Raw genomic sequence first — 26,132 nt, forward strand, 5'->3', positions numbered from 1 at the left:
TATGCTATATTATAATGCTCTATATGCTACTCTGTAGTAATTTGTGAAGAGGGGGAAACACAATGAAAAAGATATAACTGCCCATTCAAACACATATGATTGGTCGAAAAAGCTATAAATACAACTAGTTACAGTGACATTACAGTACAGATGTACTAAGTAACTAAGACGAGACATTATATCTCTTTCATTTAAGTGCATTGTTCCAACCTTTCTTTTTTTGTACATTTATATACTTTAGAGACCATATGCATTGCCTACAGTGGTGGTCAATTTGGCAAGTTAAGCAAGAGAATTCACGTGCAAATGTTGCAAAAAATACTATTATTAAACTTTTTTTTTTACTAATTAGTGCTACCTGATTATGTTACCTCTATAACATTACTAGAAAATAACTAAATAAACTAAATCATTTGGATAAGATAAAGCACCACACAATGGAAGGAAGCAAACATAGCAATGGAATGATTTATACCCTGACTATCTCTGAAATTTCAATCTATAATTATCATGTAATGGCAGATTCAAAACAACCTATGGAAAACACTCAAGCTCAGGACATCTTGGCGCACCTGGTGCTCCTTAACAAACTTTTATGCAGAATTCCACAGTTACCCACTGGTCACTCACCTCTTTCTCCTCCTCAAGGAGAGAGACCTCGGAAGACACCCTCCCCCTTATTATTATTCCTCCTCCTCCTCATCATCCCACACCACCTCTGATATCCAACCGAAAACCAACCCCTTGCCCCTTCTTCATGTTTACTACACCCGACCAGGACGCAAATTAATAAGCTAGGTATAAGTGTAAGCTAACCGGAGTTTCCTCCTTATTGTTCACTTGTATCCAGAGGAGATCTGCGAGGGTAGTCGACAAATAATTTGGGTCCAGTGATCTGTCTTCTTTTCTCCTCCACTAGTTCTTCATCAACCCCCCACCTCATCTTCTTCCTCATTGTGGGAGGAGAGTGCTGCGAGGCCTTGGGAATGGTCTAGCGCCTCCTGCTGGACATGGTGAACCGAGACGATGCCAGTCAGAAGGGCGTAGCTCAGCATGGCGCCCAGGGCCACCAGGACCGAGAGCAGCTGCTTGCGCCTCTTTTTGGGTTGGTTGTCAATGTCGCCTCCTTCAGGCTGGGATGACACCTTGCAGCTTAAGCCCTCTGCAAACAATCCAACAACAAAAAGTGTAAAACTTTAAAGTCATTTCTAGCTTGTAGACAAGGGTATGTCAATGAAGCTGAGGATAACCTACTGTAAAACATATTTTAGTAGCCCGGGCGTTTATTTGCTTCAACCATGGAGCGCACCCGGCGTGTATAGGAGACAGGCTAATATTGGAGATTATTCTGTTAACCTCCGCCACTGATGCCACACTGCTGCTTAAACCTGCGATACCGGTAATGTCGCAACGGTCGCCAAGAATCAAATGTGTCGTTTTAATCATCTGCTGCTACCAACAGAGAATACATAGGCTACCGGTAAACAATTTATTTTGACCCGATGTGAATTTGCTTTAATGTCATTAGTGGCCCAGCTATTATTGGAGACAGGTAACTGGAGACTCTTCCGCTTATTGGAAGTTTTACGGTAAGCAGTTACATACAAAATCAAGAACCTTGCTTGCCTTCTGTTGGGCAACAGAATTTGAAAATGATATTTTAGGGCCAGGGGTTTTCTCTGAACTCATGATCTGACCAGTGGTTATAGCCAGGTCTGGAAAAATTCCTGGCCCTCCATATGACATAGGTTATTCATATCAAGTCAATCACAGTATCTGCATGAGGTCACTCACCCCGCCCATTGCTGGGAAAGTAGAGGACCAGGATGTTGCAAAAGAAGGCGGTCATGTTGTCAAGGGATTTGAGATGCTGCTGTAACCTTCCGTTGGGCAGTCTCATCTTCAGGATGGGCGCCAGGTGGCCAAAGACAAAGGCGTCCAGAGATGATGGCCTGGAAGGCACAACCTCATTGTGAGAGAATACAAAAGAATCCTCATGCAGTTGTTTTCTAACTTAGAATTTCCCCCCCCTTTTCCTTTTTTTGTGAGGCATGGTGCATACAAGATACAAAGGGAACAAACATAACTGATTGATTCACACACAGTGGAAGGGAAAACTGAAAGACAGTACCAAGTATGTGAAACCCTGCACAGTTCAATTATTTTTGTATTGGAGTCTGAAATGTAAAAGCACTTAATTTGGATTTATTATTTTTTTTCAATTCACACAACCTTTTCCACACTTTCAAAGTAAACGTTTTTTTGTTTTAGTTTTAAGTAAGGATGTGAACCCTTGAGTCAGTACTTGAAGTTAAAAGCTCCATTGTGAGCAATAACAGATTTGAGACTTTGTCTGTACCAACATAAGAGAATAATTTATAGCAATGTTCACCATGGCATCTTGGGTGAGTTGCCCAAAGTCAAGATGGTTGGGGATTGTTTATGGACAGTAATCTTCAAGTGTCTACAGATTTTCAACCTGGTTTATGTTCTAATGTGTCAGGTCAGTACCATGCAAGGCCTGTTCTCAGTACAGTAGGGGCCCCAATTTGCTTCCTCTAAAGACCTTTGCGCAACACTAAGTTTTAATGGGCATGGCCGCTAAATTGGTAATTTCTTTCAGCAAAGTTTCAGTTAGCATAGAGGCGGAGGGCAGGTCTCCAGCAATGAGTGGGTGGGGATATTTTAATATGACATGAAGATGTCTATTGTCCTCACTAATCAGGATTTCACTGCGAATGCTGGAATGAAATCATTTTTGACAATGTAATGTACATTGTCAATAACTTGAGTATAATTAATTAGGCAATTATTTTTCTTTTCTTGTCCTCCAATTAGGGGAGATTTGTGGCAGGGGAAAAAAATGACTAAAAACTATGCATGCAATGCTATCTGATAAAACTTAAATTCTATTTACTAATTACAAAGCTGATCTATCCCCCCAAAAAATAAAATAAATAAATAGGCAATGCTCCTTTACCTCTCGCAACCCCCAATCACAACCATAATTACCTGCCACTTTAGTGTAGTCTTACAGTTACCTACATGAATTTATTTCAATAATTTCACACCTTTTTGTTTCCTCTCTGTAAACGCTGTCAGGACTATATGGTTATTATTACAGTAGCAAATTGTACGCTACTTAGGGTCACTGGCAATAACATCATATAATAATATTCAACGTAAAATCGTGGGATCATTGTGTAGGGCAAGTTTGAATTGGTACCGAGGTTCCAATGGTCAGTGTGGGTGCAATGCAATGTGGGTGTGGACTTACATAGGCCTATTGTATGCTAGTTTATATTATTTTCCCCTCCCTATATTACCATGGATATTGTGAAGTGGTGCGCGGTGACATAAACTTCCTCGACACTTTATTAGGAACACCTGTACACCTTCTCATGGTGGAGGTGGTGTAATGGTGTGGGGAATATTTTCTTGGCACACTTTGGGCCCGTTAATACCAATCAATCATGGCTTGAATGCCACAACTTATTTGAGTATTGTTGCTGACCATGTGCATCCCTTCATGGCCACTATTTACCCAAGGAATGTTTCCAACATCTTGTGGAACCAATGCCACGAAGAATTGAGTGTTCCTAATAAAGTGTTACGTGAGTGTACAGTAGGCGCCTGCTACTGTAGATTGCAGCGCATTACAAATAGATGCAACGCTTATCAGAGCTGTTTGTAGGCCTTGTGTCATAATCCTGAGATCCGATCATTTCATGCTTTTCACTCACACTAACCACTACGTTATTCTTCCATCAAAAGTAACCTGATTTGCTTTTTTAACAATATTTTCCTGTCCTTGATATTGTATATTAAGCTTAAAAACATGGTGTTACAGTAAAACTGCCCGTTTGGCTCTGACGAAGGTATATCTTTTCATGTGAGATCATCTTTCGTTCACGATGAAGCGCTTACAATTCACAATTATTGACTAAGAAAATTAAAATAATAAGTGGTTACTGTTTGTACGCGCTGTGAAATGCGTGCTGACAAATGTAAACAAACATGGATGTTTGCAAGTGGAAGACGCATATCCCATCCTTCACAGCTCTTGTCACCACCTTGTGGTGGCTTTAGGCAGCACTTCACACCATGAAATTTCTGCAGCGATGGACTTCGACGTACCCTGCTGAAGTGTCGGCCTGTACCTATTAAACCCCTAATCAAGGCGATCACCCAATACAAACATTAAAAGGCGCAACAAGACAATGGAAAGAGTCACATAAAAGATGCACACTGAAAAAATGAATTACTGAATGCCATATGTATGCTATGATACAGGTGAATTACCATAGCATACTGAGGTGACAAATTAAATGAAAAGTTTAGAACCCTCTGCTTGAATTTACATGTCTCCGAAGAAGAACTTGTTTGAGCCCAGACGGTGAGAAAGAAGGTTCATACACTCCAGAGCATCACGGTACAACTAGAGAGAGAGAGAGAGAGAGAGAGCAGCGTAGTTATACAGAGAAACACTTCAACAATAACTCATCAGCATTCACACAAAGTTATCACCATTTTGAGTTATAAGCACCGATCTTCTTACAGAGCAGTACACTGATGCACTAATCTTGGTTCAGCTTTCTCCATCCATTTCCAAGTCTTAATCGTTGCAAGTGGTCGTAACACTGACACAAACATATCCTGATCTAGGGCTTTGCTAAACTTCCACCACTATTCCACTCGAGTTCCCATGGCAACCATTTACAAACCATTACATATCATGGGCACTGGGGGAGCACCGATGAGTGATGTTCCTCCAGGTGCCTGAACTATGTGTCAGTTCAGCGACCAAGGCATGTCCAATGTTCACACCTCTCTTCCTCACAGTGTTACATCCCCAATGGACCCATTCATACATATTTCTTACTTTCCTTTGGTAACAGCGCCAATTTACACATCTGGAATTGTACAGCCATTTTAAGGAGTTTTAATGAAAAGTCCCTGGTCTAACTAACGGCTGTTATACACTCACCGGCCACTTTATTAGGTACACCTGTTCAACTGCTCGTTAACGCAAATATCTAATGGTGTGGGGGATATTTTCTTCGCACACTTTGGGCTCCTTACTACCAATTGAGCATCGTTTAAATGCCACAGCCTATCTGAGTATTGTTGCTGACCATGTCCATCCCTTTATGACCATAGTGTACCCATCTTCTGATGGCTACTTCCAGCAGGATAACGCGCCATGTCACAAAGCTCACATCATCTCAAACTGGTTTCTTGAACATGACAATGAGTTCACTGTACTCCAATGGCCTCCAGTCACCAGATCTCAATCCAATAGAGCACCTTTGGGATGTGGTGGAAAGGGAGATTCGCATCATGGATGTGCTGCCGACAAATCTGCAGCAATGATGCTGTCATGTCAATATGCACAAAGAATTAAGGCAGTTCTGAAGGCAAAAGGGGGTCCAACCCGGTACTAGCCAGGTGTACCTAATAAAGTGTCGGTGAGTGTATATTTAAACACAATTTAGAGCAATACCATCACTCTCACTTGGCTAAAAGTCTTTAGTTGGAACATAAGATCATACTGGAAAATAACATCCGGTTGACTGACTTTTTAATTAGAGAGACCTTTCTTAGTGCCTGACATCACTTGTTGCAGTAAAAAGCAATTCAAAAAATCTTAAAACTTGAGTTTTGCTAAACAAACTAACACACTGACAAATATCAGGTGAGGTGATGTTGTCTCTGGCTGTCCCAGAAAAAAACCTTGCAGCTTCAACTTCACAGCTCTTCCGTCCGTGCCACTTGACTACTGAAGCACTGAACCTCCTCTATGTTCAGCTTTCTGAAGGAAAAAAGACACATTTCATGGTACCATAGCAGTGGCCCCTGTGACACCATCAATGGCTGCTGACACCCAACATTTTCTATAGAAAGACTTGACGCCAAGCAATGGTAGGGCAAGCCTTAGTCACACACTTACCTTTGTCACCCTCCCTTCCTCCCTAGTCTCTCCTTGATCCACTCACCTCCTTCTCCACCTCCTCCCCTGCTTCCAGCCCTTGGTCGCCCCTGATGTGCCGCAGTCGCTCCTGCTGCTGGCGCTGAATGTGGCCGGGCAGGAAGAAGTTCAGGGGGAAGGGGATGTGCTCTGCGTGCCAGCGCCGGGTCACCTCTACATAGTTCTTGGGGTCGATCCATAAAGCATAGATCTAGACCGGAGAGAGACAGATACAGGTACAGTGGGCCAGTGGTTAATACATGAATGCTGACAATAAAACCGTCATAATAGGGTGTGAATGTCCACATTTCCAGCAAGGGCAGCCTTCTCTCGTTCACACAATGTAATAATAATAATAATAATAATAATAATAATAATAATGTATTTATTATGTATAGTGCTTTTTGAGGGATCGTTTGAAGGAGAGTGTGCTGGATTCTTTGATGTGGTTTGGGAGTGTCCCAAAGTAAGTGGAGGCTGCAGTGAAGATCCCCCCACTAAAACACTGCTCAATCAAACATCTTTCTGGTCCCCCCACTAAAACACTGCTCAATCAAACATCTTTCTATCACAAATGGCAACATTATTTACTATTTGGGGGATATTAAATAAAAGTGTACCAGCCAGTGATAACTGACAAATTAGCAGTAGGCCTATCTGTAACTATCTTGCTGTAAGATGGAATTGATAATCTCTAAAATATGCAACATTTTGGCTACAGTACAGGCCTATGAATACAATACCGAGCAGGTTAAAAAAATTTTTTTTTTTTTTTTTTTAAAACAGCCAAATATTGCCTATTACAACCTATTGCATATAGGACAGACAGGTTCGAGGGAACAGGAAGAAACATCTACTGTACAGTGCACTCATGTTTTGAATGCAAGAAATAAAAGCAGGTAATTCTGTCTATAAATTCAGAGTATTGTAGAACTATATTGCACATTCTCTGACGCTTCACAGTCATGGAACCGTGACAGCATTTCTAGGATTGTACTATACCCTATATATGAATGTTATGCATATTAGAATTAGTCTGTATATACATATTAGGATTGCTCAACGATGCCTCCTGATGGATGTTTTGCCGAGGTGAATTCATTTAAATAAAACTCATCTCAAATAGTCGTGCTGACTCACTAGTGCCGTTATGGTAAGCCGGCGACATTGTCACACCAGTGGCCACATTTTAAACTCTGGCCTACTGTAAGGAGAATGAGAGATTTGCTTTAGCCACTTAATTATTTCCATGCCAAGGACATTTGAATTTCAGAGAGAGAAAAAGAGAAGAGAGATAAAACGCACAAAATAAATACACAAGAGCAAGAGAGACGGGGTTACAAGAGGTGGAGGAGTTGTAAGGGCTAGCAAGATAATTACACAATCGTTTATTATAGTTTTTCTTATATACCAGCCTTCCCAGGAAGATTATTTTTAAAAAGATAGTGGAGCAAAAATACATTGTTTGAGACTGAGCCATTGTTTATCACTAAAGTGTTACTAAGCCACCAGTTCATACTGCCCTGCTGGCAGAGGAAGCAATGCTTGAGGTATTTTTGTATGGGGCTCTGTGGCTCTCCAGGTATAATTACAAAGAATCTTTCCAACAAGCCCAAAGAGAAGAGGAGGTAGCACAAAACAAGGAGAGAGGTGTATGACAAAAGAAAAGAAATCCCCCCTCCCCCTCTCACCAGAGCAGGCATTAATTTCTCCTCCAGCAGAGAGATGAAGGCCAGAGTGTCTGCCCCTTCCTTGGCCGACAAGTCATAGTCTGCATTGTATTTCTGAAAGACAAGAAGGTCATACTTTACATCACAGTGTTCTTATTACTGTGTAATAACTTCAATGGAGGATTCAGCCTATTTTCATCTTGAGGTAAAATATTATCTTACCCCTGACTTGTCCTCAGGCCATTAGTGAAAGCTTCTCCAGTTCTCCAATATATACTGCCATAGCAACTAAAGATTTTCCAGGGCAAAAAAGTGGAAAGTTCTTGAATGGCCAAGTCAATCTGATTTAAACCCAATTGAACATGCATTTAATTTCCGCAGACTGGGTCGCAGACCTCAGGGAGTTATTGCATGTAAAGGATTGTCGACCAAATACTAAACATGAGTGATATGAATCTGTCCCGTTACTTTTGGTGCCCTGAAATAGGGGGACTTACAACGTTTGTACTATAGAGCCAAAAGAAGAAAAACTACTTCACTGTTCCATTACTTATGCAGGGCATCTAGTATATAGCCCCTACTAAACCTTGTTTGAAGTTTCTCTGAGGAAATTTTGGCATGTCATTTCAACGATGCTAAACTAGTTACTGTTGGAATCCTGCTAACTGTCAGCCTGTGCTACGGTAGCAAAGTGGAAAACAGAGAACTGGAGAAGCTTTCAGTGCTGGCCTATGAGGACAACCCAGGGTAAGATGATATTTCACCTAAATATGAAAAGAGGCTGAACCATCTGTTTAACTAAGTACTGTACATTAGTGCAGTATTGTTGCACTGAACTTACACTGTACTTATAGCACTTATTGCTGTAAGCACAGTGTAGGTGAAGTGTAGCAATGAAGATGTCAAATGTTAACAACATGAGCATGCTAAACACTTTTCACCAGCAGGATTCTACAGACCACAAAGTGTTAAATCAGTCTTGCAATCGTCAGGTAGGCTATTCTTAAGCTTTTAGAAGCCGTCTGGAACAATACCACAAACCACCTTGGCCTGATTACGCCATTAGTGTTTTCCATGTTCTCCAGAAAGCCGTAAGAAAAAACCCTGAAAAGTTACCCATAAGTGGAGGCCTTTATGGGCTTCCACCATGGCAGTCTAGGTGTTCTGAGTCAAGTGTTTTCCATCTAACCTCACGACTGTACCCCGCTGTCATCCTGCCACTCTGCATGCTTGGCTCAGGAAGAACACACATGGTGAGCTCAGAGAGGGTTGTCTGTGTCAGCAGAAGGGGAGAACAAGCAGCAGGGTTGTGGTGGTAACACTTTAGTTTTGTGATTCAAATGTAAGATCCTAATGTGTATCTTATTTGTGACTTGAGATATGCTTGTTTGACTATCTGTTGAATTGTGCTATACGTGAAGGTGACAGTGCACGTTCACTGGTTCACCATCTAGAGTGTCGGGATTCAGCTATTGTGTGACACATTGTCACTATTGTTCGCTCTCATTTTTAGACGGTGGGATCTCCATGGCCAGCAGGGGCTAACTTTTAAGTCTTTGATTAGACAGTCATTCATTAATAGGTGGCCATCTTTGTCTCAGGCCTATTGGATAGTTGTTTATATACCTTGAGGGGTTGGCCGAAAACCCCACCATTAGATTCCTCCCTCCGTCTTTACTGTCTTACTCAATGGAATGATCTTATCAGGCCTTTTCCCCTTTACCACAAAAGCACTCGTCCATCTTCTTTGAATTGTGGTTACAAAGTTCCACACAGCAGTAGCTCTTAACCCACCTACCACAGACAGGGGGCAATAACTATCTTTGCTAATGGATTCCATATGGGCATTAGCTGAAGTGTGCACTTAATTGAGCTTAGGGGGTGGAGGCAGGGAGGGGTAAGAGCCTGGGAGACATTGCTTTTGTCAATGGAAATCTGGGTCATAGGAACTGTTAATAGTTAGTATAACGTGTGTGTGCTGCATGTCCACCATAACACTTCATCCCTGTCTGAGACGGTTGCTTGTCAATCGTGTCCCTTTTCCATTGTTGCCACGTCTCAAAATACCCTCTCACTCTATTGAGTTTAGGGGCCCACTATCTTTAGGGAATAGTGGAGCAGAGCTGTGCTGTAGAATGTGAGCTGGCGGTCTGTTGGTCACCTGTTTCCTGAGGTGGATGATGATGTCACTGGGCCGAGAGAGGTTCCCATCCTGGCTGGTCTTCAGGGTAGGGAGAGAGCCTAGCAAGACGGAAAAGGCAAACGCCTCATCAATGACAGCACCGCTCATTTACAACCAGTGTGGTGTGACTGTTAAGCTCAGATGAAGAGAGGGAGAAAGAGTGGGGGAGGGAGAGAGGGAATATGAGAGCATGAGAAGGAGAAGCAGAAGAAGGGGAAGACAACTCTGGAAGTTAAATCAAGGGAAAACACAGGCTCATATGTGTATGTGTATATGACACAGGCTCATACAGTGCCTTCAGAAAGTATTCAGACCCCTTCACTTTTTCCACATGTTGTTGTGTTATATTGTGTAAATGGATTCAATTAAAATAATTTGCTATCAATCCACACACAATACCCCAGAATGACAAAGCGAAAACAGGTTTTTAGAAATTTCAGTAAATTTATTAATATTGAAATACAGAAATACCTCATGTACATAAGTATTCAGACCCATAATTGTGTTTGCAACAATGAATTCAAGTGATACAGCAAAGAAAGTGGCTGGAAATGTGTTTATTTGGTTTTACTACAAAGCATTAAGTTTGGTGCAAATCCAGCACATGCAATGCAGTTTCCGCACCATCATGTGAAGAATAGTGATAGCTGCATCAAGTTATGGGTATGTTTGTCACCGGCAGGAACTGGGGAGTTTGTCAGGATCAAGAGAAAACTATTCAATTTGCTGGGTTGGTAGTGACATCCTAATCCACACAGTGTGTAATTGATTCCTATGCAAATCAGAGACCCTATAAAAACAAAGATATTAATTCCAAAATTACATGAACTATTATCCTTGCATTAAGATGGACTCAATTCAACTTATTTAGTGATTTGTTGATGACATTTTTACATTTTAGCTAATTTTAATAGTGTCATAGCAAAGGGTCTGAATACTTATGTACATACCAATACCAACTGAGCCACAGAGGACCACTTAAGACTCTCCCTGCTTTTGTTGCTTTAAATTACAGAAGAACTGGAAAAAATGCAGCAGTTTAAAAAAAAAAGTTGATCTTACCAGTGGGACTTCTCCAGGGGTTGGCAATCTTGCAAAGTTTGAGAGGTGCACCTGCAAACTTTGCATATGCCTGAGGTAAAGGGAGATAAATAGAAAATACAGTATTGTAATACAAAATAATTAAAACTTCATTTTTTTTATTGCATCATAACCCAACAAAGAGCTAACTCTTATGTGGATTTATCTGACAAACACACCAGGGTGCCTTGCTCTGCCAAAATCAGAGCTGAGAAGATGCCTCATTCTGGTGACATTTTACTGGGATGCTATGCTTCACAAAGATTGAAATGTATCCTTATTTGTTCAGTAATGGAGGAGAGATGTTAGAAGATAACACTTTCTGCATCTGTATATGTATCAGTACATCAGTCTATTTTGATGGCCGTCTCTCAAAGTGAGCTTTGGTGTTTTGGTTTTGTTTCATCAAGTTCTTCATTTTATAATGGTATGTTAAAAATACAAACTTTAAACTTGTTTTCTGGTGGTATTTACTGACTGCCTTTATACCCTTGTTTTACTACCCTGCCCCTGTAATCTCACGTCATATTCTCCTCAGCTTTTGGAAGTATTCATAGATGTAGAATTCTAAGTTACTTTACTATGCAGTATCCAAAATACACTATGAATTATTAATGAGTATTGCTTTGCACGTCACTTTACTGTAGGGGCGATACATGCTTCATATGTTTGTTATGAACAAAAAATGAATGAGTTGGTATGAATCATTTTGCCTTATGATGATTGACCCTTACACAAGTATATCGCAATGGCCCCTAGACTACAATCATACTTAAACAATGAACATGAATGTCGCTTACTGGGTTTTCACAAAGGCTGGCCCTCCATGTACTGTACTTCACCTTTCAATCCAAGAGCTCCATCCAACGCACATTTCATTCAAGTAAGTGTTTATATCAATTCAGTTAATTACACAATTGTGATAGAGGGGCAAATGTCAATGATTGGTTGTGTGTAAGAGGCAAATTCGGCAGAAAAATGTATAGTTAGGGGGGACTTTTATTTTGACATCCATTCCCGATATAATATGACATACTGTTCCACATCTACATCATATATGACAGATGTTACATAAATACATAATAAAAGGCTGACACAACAGGTATGAAGGTGTTATGAAGTGTTTGTCAGATGTTATGAATGTGTTATGTATATGCCGTTCATATAAAGAGTCACCACATTCTCCTCCACACCGTTATAAAAGAAACAGGCCAAATTCCCTGGGTTGGGGAGCATCTAAACAGGGCCAACAATAATACCACTGACATACGAAGGGCATTACCACTTCAATTAGGACAGTCACTAAGGAGCCAGTGTGTAAATACAAATAGGGAGAAAACAACAAAACGACTCGTGTTAGCTCAGAAACAAGCCTGGGATAACAAGGGCCAGACTTATTGCTTAGGCCGACTAAGCTTTAGCAATCAGTGCTGAGGTTGCAATTGTTTCGTCCTAAGGGAATGTAACCTGCAAGGCAGAGCATAGTTTCATGTTTCATGTTTTGGCTTTCTTACCTCCCTCTGAAAAAGGTATCGCAAGCTTAACAGTTTCAAACATTGCGTGACACAATGATCCCGCGATGGACTTATGTTTACGTTTAATATGATCTACCCTAAGTAGCCTACACTAGTCTACTGTAATAATAACCATACAGTCCTGACAGTGTTTACAGAGAGGAAACAAAAAGGTATAAAATGATATAAATAAATGCATGAAGGCAACTATAAGACTACACTAAAGTGGCAGGTGATTATGCTTGTGACTGGGGTTTGCGAGAGATTGAGGAGAATTGCCTATTTATTTAACTGACGAAATTATAACGATTAACCATTACAGCATTTGGAGACGCGTTGAATTTGGCCCAACTGCAAGCTTGTTGAGTGCTTAGATTATGATATCATAGACACTTCAGCTCATGGTTACATTTGTTGCCTAAAACTGATAGTATGGCCATTTGTCAAAAATGATTCTCCATTTCAACATTTGCAGTGAAATCCTGATTGGTGCGGACAATCATGTCATATTCAATTATCCCCATCCACTCATTGCCGGAGACCTACCCTCTGCCTTCATGCAAACTGAAACTTTGCTGAACGAAATTACCAATTTAGCGACCATGCCCACAAGCAAATTGGAACCCAAAGACATAGCAGGACAAGGACTACACGACACAGGACTTTCTCTTCAACCATGGGAGACTTTTTTCTATTAAGAATAGAGAGTGCCATTTCTTGTTTCAGAATGTTTGGGTTGAGATGGTGGAAGAATGGACAGCTAAGAAGTTTTGATAGAGCCCCAACATGTGCCAGCTGGCAGGGAATAGTGGAGCTTTAGCAGTGAGGTAACAGGGCAAGTAAAGGGGAGTGGTGGGTAGCAGTGCCAGTTATGATGGGACAAACTGTTCCTAAAGAGATAAGTATACAGAGAGGGGCAGAAATGGGAAGTAGTACAAGACCAGAGTAAAAGGATTTAGTCGTAGAAACACAACAATTTGAAACAGAGTAGTTTAACCTCCAGGCTATAACACATAGGCCTACTAGCAAAAGTCATCTCACCAAGCATGGAACTTATGGCAATGGTCCCTCATTGCAGCTGATGAGGCTAACCCTAACCATTAATAAAAGACGAAAATCACATTCAACGTTTAACCATGAAAGTAGGTTAACAATAATAATGGATATCCTAAGTGTTATGCTTTTCACTAGGTCTCCTGTACATTTTATGGCAGCAAGTCGATAGGGAAGATTCACAGTGCAAATGTGAACAGCAGTTTTTATGATTCCGTCTGCCTGATAGACAGACATACAATTACATTCCAACAAATGGGGTTTGGCAGACTGGCAAAAGACAGACCTGACTGTGCATGCAGACAGATGGAACAGGACAGGACATCATGGAAAATAGTAGTCATTTCTTCCACGTTGTGCGCAAGCACTCACAATCTACTCTTTCAGTTTAAGACACCCCAGGACATTGAGAATGGCCTAAAGCTCAGATGTATTAAACAATCATCCAAAGGCCATGATACATCTTAAAGGTGCCATATGTAGCTTTTCCCCTTGAAAATGTCACTAAATAACCATGCTGAATCATTACTTATTATGCATTAGCAGTCTGTGACCCTGCTCTGCCTGAATTTGCTTTTCCAAAATGTTCAGGACATTTCTGGGCCTCTACCACTTGCTGTGGGCATGTAACCTGTGACTTGCGTGTGTGGCTCATTGGCTACAGGTCTACTGCCTGGGGGCCGCAAGCATTTCTCAGTGCTGGAAGCCGACCTAAGCAACAGAAGCCTTTGTGTGCAAATAAGTTTGTAACATGTATCCTAATAAACATCCTGTTTAACATTACAGCCTTGTCTGAGTTTTGTTTGGGGAATGAGGGGATTTGTTTGAAACTTCAGGTTTAGTAAATTTGAGTGTCTCCTCAACTAAAAACAATTGGTATGGATCATGATCTTAAGAAAACAATTTAAATTTCACACAAAGGTGTGATCCTGTCTCTGAGCGAATTTGTCATTGACTCTGTTTATTGGCGTTTGCTGTTATTCGAGTGGCTGCTGAAATGGCTGAATTTAGCAAAGTAACGTTAGATCTTTGGACTGCAGCAAATTCACAATGTGTAACAGTGTGCTGCCAGCGTGGTCGGAGAAAGAATTGCAATATTTCACCTTCAGGAGTGTAACTTTTGGGGTGGTGCACCTGAACCTCTTCCGAAAAGAGAAAAAAAGATGACTAGCGCTAATGACTTGGTCACCAAAAAAAATGCCACTGCTGCTATATGACAAGGTTATTTGCAAGATTTGCATGAAAAAGATGATGGCCAGAGATGGGAACACTATTGGGAACTAATCTACACTCGCAACTCAAACTGAAACAACCATTAACAGCTGCACGGATAGGATATCTGTCTATATTGTAAGTGCTGCTATGGGGTTCAGCTATTTGCTGACAACGGATTAGTTAACATGACTCCATACATGTCGTTAACCGTCCACTTTGTCACATCCGACTGGAAACTACAGTCAAAATGCCTACAAACTAGCTTTTCCAGAAAACCACACGGCGGACAACATTGTTGATGCACTCCGCGGGCACTTGTGGATCGAAAATGAGATGAGAATAAACTCTCGGCCAAACGACTGACAATGCTGCTAACATCAGGGCCATGGCTCAACTGTTTTGGCCACAATCTCAATCTGGCGGTGACAAACCCCGGTAAAAAGGATGGTATAAAAAGGTGTGAAAAAATGTATACCACCCAAACTTACTGGACATTACAGTGGTTGGAAACTGTTATGTTTTAAGAATGCTTTTAAGCAGTGCATTTTTGCATGTATTTGTAAATGAAACATACTGAGGATAACAACAATAATTAAGTAGTCGATCAAACTGTCAAAACAATTAGATTGAACAGCAAATCACTGATATCAATATGCAGTGCAATGAACTGATGATGTGAATTGATGTGAAATTCTAATTTGGTAACTGCGCATAAAATAAATAAATGTTGCACTATTTATCAATGGAGATAATTTCAGGTCATTATTGAGATATGCATTTTTGCCTAATGAGCATTAAGAGCATCTTTTTACCGTTGTGCTAAAAAATATATATACAGTGGCTTCGGAAAGTATTCAGACCCCTTCACTTTTCTCACATTTTGTTGTGTTAAACTGAATTTAAAATAATTAAAAAAAAACATTTAATTTAATCAACACAATACCCCATAATGACAAAGCAACGTTTTTTTCTTTTTACATTTCTGCAAATGTATTAAAAAATTAAATACAGAAATACCGAAAAAATACTTAAAAAAAGCATTCAGCACAGAAAAGGTCTGTCTATCCTGTCCTCTGGTTCCATCCCTCACAGATTAGGTCTTGCAACTTTAGGCTGGCTGTAAAAAACGGATTTACAGAAAATATAGCTCACAAATGAAATCTTTAGGAATTTAAGGCCATTTCATTTAATTAATAATCAGATCTAATCATTTGGACGGGGTTTCTGCTATAGCACAGAAGAAAACTTTGCAAAGCATATCCAGGAAAAAAAAATCTGTTTTGCACACAGGGGTTTGTTGCCTCTTGGCCCATGCCAGGATTCTCCCCAGGATTTTTAACAAGGTGGCGTTGAATTGAATTATTAAAACAATCTTGTGTTTATTCCTGTCAAAATGCTCTAAAAATACCTCTAAAACACTGAATTAACTGAGGAATATAATAACGCTACTAACAAATCGCCCCTCTTACATACTTTGAGTAAACCCTGAAAAAAATAAGGAAAGGTTTTGATTTGATTCATCAGCAGTTTAAGGATAGTATTATTTGAAAGCAAACTATTTTTGTAAATCCAAGGATTATTTTGCACATAATTAGGCTACATCCCTCTTATTTTTCATGAATAACCAATGTTATATGATACACAGTGAAACATTTAAGCAAGGTATTTATACTGCTTCATAAAACAAGGCAATTGACTTATCCGAGGAATGTAACAAGAGGCACTCATCTTCTGGATACACTTCCATGTAGAAGAAAGACAGACTGTACTAATATGTGCTGAATATAAATGCATTCCAATGGAACACAATCTCTAGACAGGGTTTATCTAAACAACAATTTATTTACATGATGTCCTCATTAACTTCGGCCTATTTACTACGCCAATTACTTTGGGGTATGAGAGGGGTAGGCAATAATGTGAATCTAATCAAGTCCAAAGTAGTCACCATATGTGTGTACGTGCACAAAAAGGGGGCTCTCATTCACAAACCTCTAAATAAGTAATAGGATTATGGACAAGACACCTAAATGCAATGACATGATGCTAGTTCACTAAATGGAAGGACTGAGATATCTGAATGTGATGCAGGGCCATTTCATATTTTCAATTTCAGAATTACCCTGGGACTTGATTTTTTACTTTCAAACATCTGCCAAACAAAAACCCTTGATAGCAAAGCTTAATAAACTATACAACTCTATGCACAATGAATGCTTCTAACAATTACAACAGAAACCCCCCCCAAAACATGTACTTTAAGAACTGTGCAGCTTCAAAGTTCAGTAACAGAAATACCATAATGACCCCTGGGTTCCTAACCATGTTTCCCCAAAAACCAATATCTGCTCCAAATTAAGATTCAAATATGTCTGCAGAAAGAGTGGGGTGTTAAAATAGCTATCATATCAGCGCTTTCCCCAAAGAATGTAAGAGTGGTTGTTAAAAACGGAAGTGAAAGCGTTATGATATTCCTCAGTGAATTCAGTGTTTTAGCTGTATTTATTGCACATTTTGACATTAATAAACACGAGTCGGGTGTTGATAATGCAATCCAGCGCTAGGCTGTTCAAAAATTTTCTGGGAGAATCTTGAATATGATACCTTGAGTACGATACCTTGAGAATGACCCAGAGACTGGGTAATGATTCTTAAACTTACAGAAGCCAAACCATTTCCTAAAAAACTAAATATCATTGTTGATATTAGTTGACCGAGGTCTATACTTGAACATTAATGAGGTTTGATGTTTTTCAAAACAACTTTAAATACTTTTTTCTGGTAAATGTTTTCTTAGATGCTTTTCCATATGTTTGACCAGAAGTCAAAGCCTTTGCTGATACCTATTCCTATTATTGAAGATGATGAGAAATGTATTTCTCACTTCATTTCCCAAAGATATTGACCCAATTTAATATGTTCTGATGAATTTCACATTTTGGTCCTCATGGGTCCTTTTCCACAGAACTATAAATCTCCCTTTGCATACAGGGGGTATTCTGGAAAACTCAATGAAATTGCTCATTTTGTCCTCAGTTAGGGTTAGGGTTAGAATATGTGTCACTGACATGCCTTCAGTTCAGTAGTCAACTTGTGGTTTTGGAGACCACAGTGAAACACAACCTTAAGGGGTGCAAGATGTGCATTTTTCCATCCACCAAAAAAGGGAGGACAAGTATTTTCCAAGCCCAAATGTCATGTCTTGTTCACTCCAGTAAGATGTGGGTCCAAAAAAAACATATTTAAAAATTGCTTAATTGCTTTCAATGAGCCAGGGGAGGAAAAGATATGCTAGTTTACAAATGTCAAGACTGTTTTTCTCAAGACAGCGAGCTAATATAAGCTGTCATAAGGCTTGGGAACAGATCAATAATTTTAGGGAGCATGCATGGAAATATTGTGGTTTGCAGCTAGTTCTATATGAAACATTTGGATGGTCATGCATAGACAACCACAACTGACATTTGGTTTTACATATGAGCGATGTTCCCAGATTCCAATCTTTAGGGTCTGTGTACATAGTTACTATGACAACTGTTCTATGATGATCCTAGCAGGGATTTCCTGCAAGAAACTGAGAGAAAAGCAAAGAAAAGGGTGTCTCATCGCAATTGTCAATGGTAGTAAGACACTAGCAGGGACTTCCTCTTTCCACTACCTTCCTTAAAGCCAAATTGTACCCTGTAATCCAGTGGATTTGTTGTTTCCATTAGTCAATATACACATTGACAAAAAAAATCACAGTTTAAAAGGACCTCTCTGAGTCAAGATATCTCACTTTGAATGCCTTGATCAGTCATGATGTTCAAAATTGCCCATTTGAGTCAATTCCTACAACTCCCCTCCTTCTATTGAACAGTGCACAAGCTAGTGCGTCCTGATGCACACATCCTGCTCTCTGGGAATCACTGGCATATTAGAGCAAGGTCAGAGTGCAAAAACTCTCGTCAGATGTATTTTAACACGTTTCTTTTTAGGAAGTAAATACAGACCTTGCATTTCGATAGCTATGATGCAGCTGCAAGTGAAATGTTGAGAGTTTCAGACGGTATGCATCGCGGATTGACCAGAAATACACATGAAAATGGATTTTGGGTAACTATCCTAACTATTCTTAGCTTTCTCACGTATGTTTAGCCCCTAACTCTTATGAGTAGGTATTGATCACATTTGTCCAGCTGTAAGGACAATACTTACAGCGCTAAGTAAGTTTGGCAAAACCAGCTACCATAAAACTGCACTGGTTCATGTGGGACTACGAAAGGCATCAAACAGGCCTTATCTATCTATTTTTGAGCTGCCAATCTTCCCAGAGTGCACAGGGGTCATTCCTTTGTGCATCTAAATTTGTCAACCTTTTTCACTATGGGTAGTTTAAACCTGGACAATGATTAGTTATATTCATGCCTCACTGCATTCCTCTGCTGAGTGGAGAATATGTTTATTGAAACCATTTTATCAAATATTTTTGGCAACAGCAGTTTACTAATATAAAGAGGTCCTCTGTGGCTCAGTTGGTAGACCATGGCGGTAACAATGCTTAGGTTGTGGGTTCAATTCCCGCTGTGGCCATATGTACTGAAAAATGTATGCACTCACTGCAATGTAAGTCGCTTTGGATAAAACCGTGAGCTAAATGGCATATATAAAATGACATGGCACCAACCAAGTTATCTAATAATTATTGTGATTATTTGGGTTTCAGGGCTGGCATTGCCTCCCAAGAGAATACTCTTCTGGAAGCTGTCGCTGTAATTGTTAGGCTATTTCTCATTTTGTTCGGACAAGTGGCTTTTTATGGTTAGTACAGAGGGTATCATCAGCGGAAATGACACACACGCAAAGATATCGCACAAAACAAACAACCCTATTTTATCGGACCAGAAATGTCGTACACACAACGCATCAACATCTCTATTGATGATGGTCATTTACCCGAATACACGTTCTGTTTGATGCGTCATACTGAAATAGGGATATTGATCGATCCAACATACAATAGCCATTTCAGATTGATGGACAAGCTCGCTTAACTCATTGATTAGGCTGTATTTATCTTATGTTGAGGAAGTTAACAATAACGCTAAAGTTAGCTAGCTAACTAATAGCCCGATCCGCTCCCATCGTATTGCTCACCTTGTTTACTATAGCCAGCTAGCTAGCTAGCTAACGTCAGCCAAAGTTAGTGTGTATCTATAGCAAAAAAAAAACAATAAACACAGGCATTCAAGTTGTGAGCTTTCTGTGGTAATGCTGGATCAAGTCATACTTTCTTACCAATACGATCAGACACTCGGTGTTGACAGAAGGTAGACCCCAATCTCCGTCCCAACAATATAGCTCAAAGGGGGCAGACATCTTGAATTCATTAAGATGTATACCCTTCACTCGGAAGTAATAGATTATCTGTCGCTGTCACTGACAACATAAATATAAGAGGTCGCTAATTATCAAAACATTGGATGTGTGTACTTTTTACACGATCTTTAATAGTATTAATGACCAAAAACGACGTTTTAATTGAGAAGTTATGGCATTTAAAAGCCGCAAAAGACAGGAAATTCAAAATGAGCACCACCACCCAACACCTATGCACTATCTAGGATTTCCAGCACACAGCTTTGATACCTGCTTATAGTGTTGTATGTTGGTCTACTGTACTTCAAACAACATGTACTCACCACTGGGCAGGTTGCTTAGGATTCAAAGCTTCTTTCAAACAGCCTAATTCATACTCTTAGAGTATGTTTTCTCCAGCATAGTGATTTATATTTTGCATGACAAGACATAAGTTCCTTTTATTGCCACACATATGGAGATATATTAATGCCAATATTATTGTAAATAAAGTAGAGTAAAACTCACAAATCTGTACTATGATCTGTAAACAAAAAAACACAAAGCACAAATGTAATTTGCTATCCACACAAACACCCCTTGATTTGTAAACCATTATTTTAATCCAAAATGATTTGTGAATAAATGCACCTTACATGTGCAAACAAATTTCACAATGTGTGTATAAAAACAAAAACAGTGACAAACATTTGAAAAGTATTGCTTTGTGTAGGTATCCAGTATTATTTTTTATAATGCAATTTAATCCCCCACATTAAAGAAAATATCATTAAAAGACCATGATGAAGAGACAAAATTAACAGCTCAACAGCTCTTTCAACAGCTCTATAAATTGCTCTTTGTTTTGAAAATAAAAAGCATTCCCAACAAAATTATAAGGTTAATGATGTTACAACTGGGCCTCAAGTCCCCCAGCAGAACTATCTGTGGTGAATTGTTAAAATGAAAAAGGGGTTGCAGACAGTTTTGTACCTCTATCCAGAAGCTTGCCACCATGGGACAGAACCAAAACAAATACAGTAAATCCGCTACTTCCTTCTCACAGAACCAACACCAATGGCCGACCAGGCAAAAAATTTCCTTTCTACAGTTTGACTATATTTTAACACTATGACCGCAGCCATCATTCTGCCACACATTTCCCACAGTGGATTGTATATTTAGCATTGTCTTAGTTGACAAGATCTTTTGTAAGATTTTAAACTGAAAGATTCAAATTGTAGAGTCCATTGTTGTTTTATATATCAAACAAAAAAAACTGCTTCCATGGGAGGGAAAGGCACTCTTTTAATATACCCGGTGGGGCTCTTGTACATGGAAATTATGCTGTGTTTTGCAACAAACTCAGTAAAACAGCTGGCAGAGCCGTCGCCAGAGCAGCATGCACAAGCCATGACATCACCAGCCAAAGTCCAAGGGAAAAAGAGTTCACTTCGATGTGGACAGAGGGGGGCAGGAGCCAAAGACTCCTCCTCCCAATGATTCCACCTCTCAACCCTAGACATTGAGCAATCATATTGAGACTTTCATTCTCATCATCCTATTAAATGAATGTCAAACAAGACCTTGTGCAACAGAAAATTGTTGTGTACTGTATGTACCATAATAATTCAAATCTTATAGAAGCCAGCATTACTACTATTATTATTATTATTATTAAAAAATGTAAACTTTAACAAATTTAAACATGAAAGCAGCTGTTTGACCTTTTGAAGAGAAAAGGGAGACTCAGATCAAATATTTTAGAGCAGGCTATATACTAAGCAGTTTCTAAAACACTAAAACCCTAATGTTTTACTATGGTAGTCAGTATCGCCAGGTGTCTGGTTTATGGGTTGCTCGTGCACCTGGAGGGTGGAATGGCTCCTATTCCCTCATGTGAGTGAATTTTTTACAAAAGTGTACCTCTGTACTATCCTCTAGTGGACAGACGTTTCAACGTGATGATGTGTCAAATGAAGGAAAATATCATAGGGCCTATAGTCAGTGTCTAGATAACGGTAATACACATTTTCCACTTTCAAATACCTTGGAAGGTCAAACATAATCTAGAGGTGGTCTTTCAAGAAACACATGTTTCATGAAACACATGTTTATGTGTTAGGGTCGCAGGATGTTGGGAAATGTTGTACTAGAAAATATTCCATGTGAACTATATTTTTTTAATTCAGTCCCATGCATGCACATTTTCATACAGGGACTTAAATTAAGCCAGATATCCAGAGGCATTTTTCTTCTTTCTTTTAGGTTAAGGTTTGGGTCATTACCCTGCTGTATGATGAAGCGCCGTATAATGTACTTTTAAAAAAAAAAAAACTGTAATCTGGCCGTCCGGTTTCTGTTACTAAATAGTGGTTTACACCTTGCAGTGTAGCCTCTGTTGGTGAAGTCTTCTGCGTATGGTAGTTGGTGAGCCTTCTTCGGTCATCCACTGTAGAAGTCTTCCTTGGCCTACTAGGCCATTTGTGATTGCTGAGCTCACCAGAATTCGATGATCCCAAACTGTTGTTGTTGGCAAGCCTAAGGTTTTGGATATGTTTATGATCATTTCTTTCTGATTTCTCAGCCCAATAATGGGGTCCTAGACTTGCAGTGACAACTCTTTAGCCTTCATTAGATTAGATTCAACTTTATTGTCATTGTGCAGAGTACAAGTACAGAGACAACGAAATGCAGTTAGCGTCTAACCAGAAGTGCAAAATAGCAGAAAGTGCAATGAACAGTATATACAGGTAGTGCAATATATGAGCAGTAAGTAGTGCAGTATAGTATAAGTAGTCAAGTGTAAGCAGTATATGAGTAAGCAGTAGCATTATAAGCAGAATAAATAGGTTACAGTATGAACAGTGTAGCAGCATATGAGCTGTATAGGTAATGCAGTCTAGCAGTATATATGTATTACCGTAACATAGGGTAGATAGAATAAATATAAATATGGAATGCCATATGAACAGTATAAACAGGTATGTACAGATATGTGCAGTGTATTAATAGTAGTATTAAGGAAAATATAGGGATATGTGCATTATGAACAGTATAGACAGATATGTACAGAAGAGCAGTGGTATTGAGTAAGAGCAGTGGCACAGTAATAGTGCAATGGGGGGGGGTGCAGGGGTGCAGGGGTTGGTAGGTTGTCACGTAGGTGCAGTGTTCGAGTTCAGTAGGGTGACAGCCGCAGGGAAGAAGCTGCTTCTGAACCTGCTGGTTCGGGTGCGGAGAGACCTGTAGCGCCTCCCGGAGGGAAGTGGGGTGAACAGTCCATGGTTGGGGTGAGAAATGTCCTTGACGATGCTGCGTGCCTTACGCAAGCATCGTTTGCCCTGGACAGCCTCAGTGGAGGGGAGTGAGGAACCGGTGATGCGTTGGGCAGTTTTCACCACCCTCTGCAGTGCTTTCCGGTCAGATGCCGAGCAGTTGCCATACCATGACACAGTTGGTAAGGATGCTCTCGATGGTGCAGCGGTAGAAGTTCACCAGGATCTGAGAAGACAGGTGGACCTTCTTTAGTCTCCTCAGGAAGAAGAGACGCTGGTGAGCCTTCTTGATCAGACATAGCCTTCTTCATGTTGACAGACATAGCAGACTCCAAAGGAAAACGTAAATGCTACTAGACAGAACACACCTGACTAACCAGAAACACCTGTCAAGTCAATTTTCCAATACTGCTGGTTCCCCAAAATATGGGGACTATGTATAAAAAGAGTAGCAATTTCTAAATGTTGAAACCAATCTGAAAAGAAAAAACATTGAATTAAAGCTGAGAATCTCTACTTTAACCTCATAGTAATCATTTGATTTCAAATGTAGACAAAATGCTTCCTCTTTCCAATACTTATGGAGAACACTGTATATAGTCTTTCATGCAAAATAACATGGAACCTACATTTCAACTTACCTTGTTGTCACGGTAGATTGAGAGTTGACCACCAGTGGCTCTATACACCTTAGCCAAGGCTGATGGTAACCAGGCAAAACCCCAAAAATGCAGAGTCAGAGGCAGTAGGGAGGTCCAAGGCTTTTACTCGAAAACTTAAGGATTAGGCAGCAAAACTGTCTCAGGCATCAACGTTCATAACTCAACAAGGAGGCACTGCTGACAGAGGTCTTAAAATACTACAACTGATAAGGGCTAACGAGTAAAACACAGGTGAGAAACATAAACACAAAACACCATCACTCCTGTCATTGGTAGCAGGTGAGTCCCTAGGGCAGGAAGGACCAAATATGGGCATCTCCTAGTTACTTCCTCTTGGTCCCCCTGGAAGTGCTCTCTGTCGCCATCTGCTGGTTGGACAGCCTCGTGACACTTGTAATAAAAAGGTAATTGTCTTTCTTGTTACTGTTACTGTAATTACTGGTAAGCACCATGGTTATCATCATGTTATTACCCAATTATTCTGAGCTGTGTAAAGTGCTACTGAAAAGTCTTCAGTTGCTTTTCAAAGGAGACAAATTGTTTATTAGGGGAATTGCTCAAATGGAAGTTTCTGAGTGACAACCAACACAATGAAATTGCCAGCACATTCTCCCATCTCTCTGTCCAGTTCAATCCAAGCCAGATCTGCTAATCTAAAATTCCCCAGACCTACAAAGGAGGTGTGATTTGGAGGTACAGCTACGCGAGTCTATTACTTTGTTAACATCCCGTTTTAAAGAGGAATGACACAGTCAGAAATTATACACATTGTGTGCTAAGACTAATAATATCTTAAAATCAAGACATACTGTACCTGTACATCCTGGTTCTTTCTAGGGGCAATCTGTGATTGGTACATCCATTTTGGGACTTTTAATGATATATATTAATTAATTAATGATATATAGCCATTGATTCTTGAACAATATAACTTATACAGTGCCATCAGTAAGTATTCACCCCCAGGACTTTAGAAATAGACATTTGTACTAATTAATTAACAATAAAAAGCTGAAATGTCTTGAGTCAATAAGTATTCACCCCCTTTTCTATGACACTCCTAAAATTAGCTTAACCTTCCTGTAGTGTTCGGGTCAAATCTGACCGATTTATGATTTCCTCAATCATAAATATTGTGCATTTCATTAAGACCTTATGTTTTCCTCCACACTAGGCATTTGAACATATAAAATTGCTGATCACCACTTTCATTTAATTTTGAGTGGTTTAGTCAACTCTGTCACACCGGTGGGGTTCCGGGTCTAAAATGACCGCCATAGGAAATTAATGGGTAATGAAATGTAAAAATACATACATACAATAGGAAAAAATACATAGAAATGTAGAAATACATTTTCAGTGTCTGTTCTTTGTATATTCACTGCAGTTACTCATGTTACCCCCTAGCTGAAGACATTGTTTCACAGCTTAAAAAGGTGTTGGTGATGATTTATGGTTTTTGTGTTAATATAAGAGGAGTTATAACAGACCGGCCAAATACTACAAATACGGCCGTGAACACTATAATAAGGGTGGGGTGGTGAACACAGGAGAAAGGTTAAATGCAAAAATGTCTTCAAGTCACGCAAACACTGTATAGCTTCAAAACGAGGTTCAAACTATCATTTTGACCTCATTGGATGTTAGTCCTTGCTGTCTGTGAAATTGAGAGTGGTTAAATTTCTCCAGCCACATCCCTCAGCTGTTTATCAAAGTGGCAGGATACCTGCTTTCTTGTTGTTTGAATTACAGATTGCACCTTTAAGGATCCCCAAGTGAAAAAAATATACACCTTAAGTTAACTCTGGTCCAGGGTGTAGTATAGCATGACACACTGAGCCAATTCAAACGCCCTGTTTGGTCAATACAAATCACTGTTGGCCTCTATTGTTCAATTGTTTACTGAACTTCTTCAACTTCTTATGTGGTGTTATTCTGCACTTTTTTATGGGATGTGTCACAATATCTACGAATTTAAACACTTTTTATTTATATTAAGAATATTGTATAGGCTACAACCATCCATTTAATATGGGAGAACATGGTTGTCTTTGGTTCTACCTCGGGTAGGGGTGAAACACGGTGAAAGCATTACTTAACTGACTAAGCGGAAAAATGACCCAATAGAGACCCATACCCATATCAATACTGTAACAATGATAACACATTTGAA

At 39.7% G+C, this 26,132-nt stretch overlaps 1 protein-coding gene across 1 annotated transcript in view; it reads right to left on the reverse strand.

Annotated features, from left to right (window-relative positions):
• The window catches only part of thbs3a (thrombospondin 3a), a gene marked incomplete at its 3' end in the record, with an annotated part of 53,384 nt that extends 33,329 nt beyond the window's left edge, over positions 1 to 20,055 (reverse strand). The window contains exons 1-8 of the mRNA XM_083679483.1: positions 19,960 to 20,055; positions 10,883 to 10,952; positions 9,800 to 9,879; positions 7,660 to 7,752; positions 5,997 to 6,179; positions 4,362 to 4,438; positions 1,795 to 1,952; positions 939 to 1,162 (exon numbers count right to left, since the gene is read on the reverse strand). Of these exons, the coding sequence (XP_083535609.1) occupies positions 939 to 1,162; positions 1,795 to 1,952; positions 4,362 to 4,438; positions 5,997 to 6,179; positions 7,660 to 7,752; positions 9,800 to 9,879; positions 10,883 to 10,952; positions 19,960 to 20,040 (966 nt within the window). The 5' untranslated portion in view covers positions 20,041 to 20,055. The remainder of the gene's footprint in view (positions 1 to 938; positions 1,163 to 1,794; positions 1,953 to 4,361; positions 4,439 to 5,996; positions 6,180 to 7,659; positions 7,753 to 9,799; positions 9,880 to 10,882; positions 10,953 to 19,959) is intronic.
• Positions 20,056 to 26,132: the final 6,077 nt, after the last annotated feature.

This window comes from Argentina silus (genome assembly GCF_951799395.1).
Source record: "Argentina silus genome assembly, chromosome: 10".
In the NCBI taxonomy this organism is placed as follows: domain Eukaryota; kingdom Metazoa; phylum Chordata; class Actinopteri; order Argentiniformes; family Argentinidae; genus Argentina; species Argentina silus.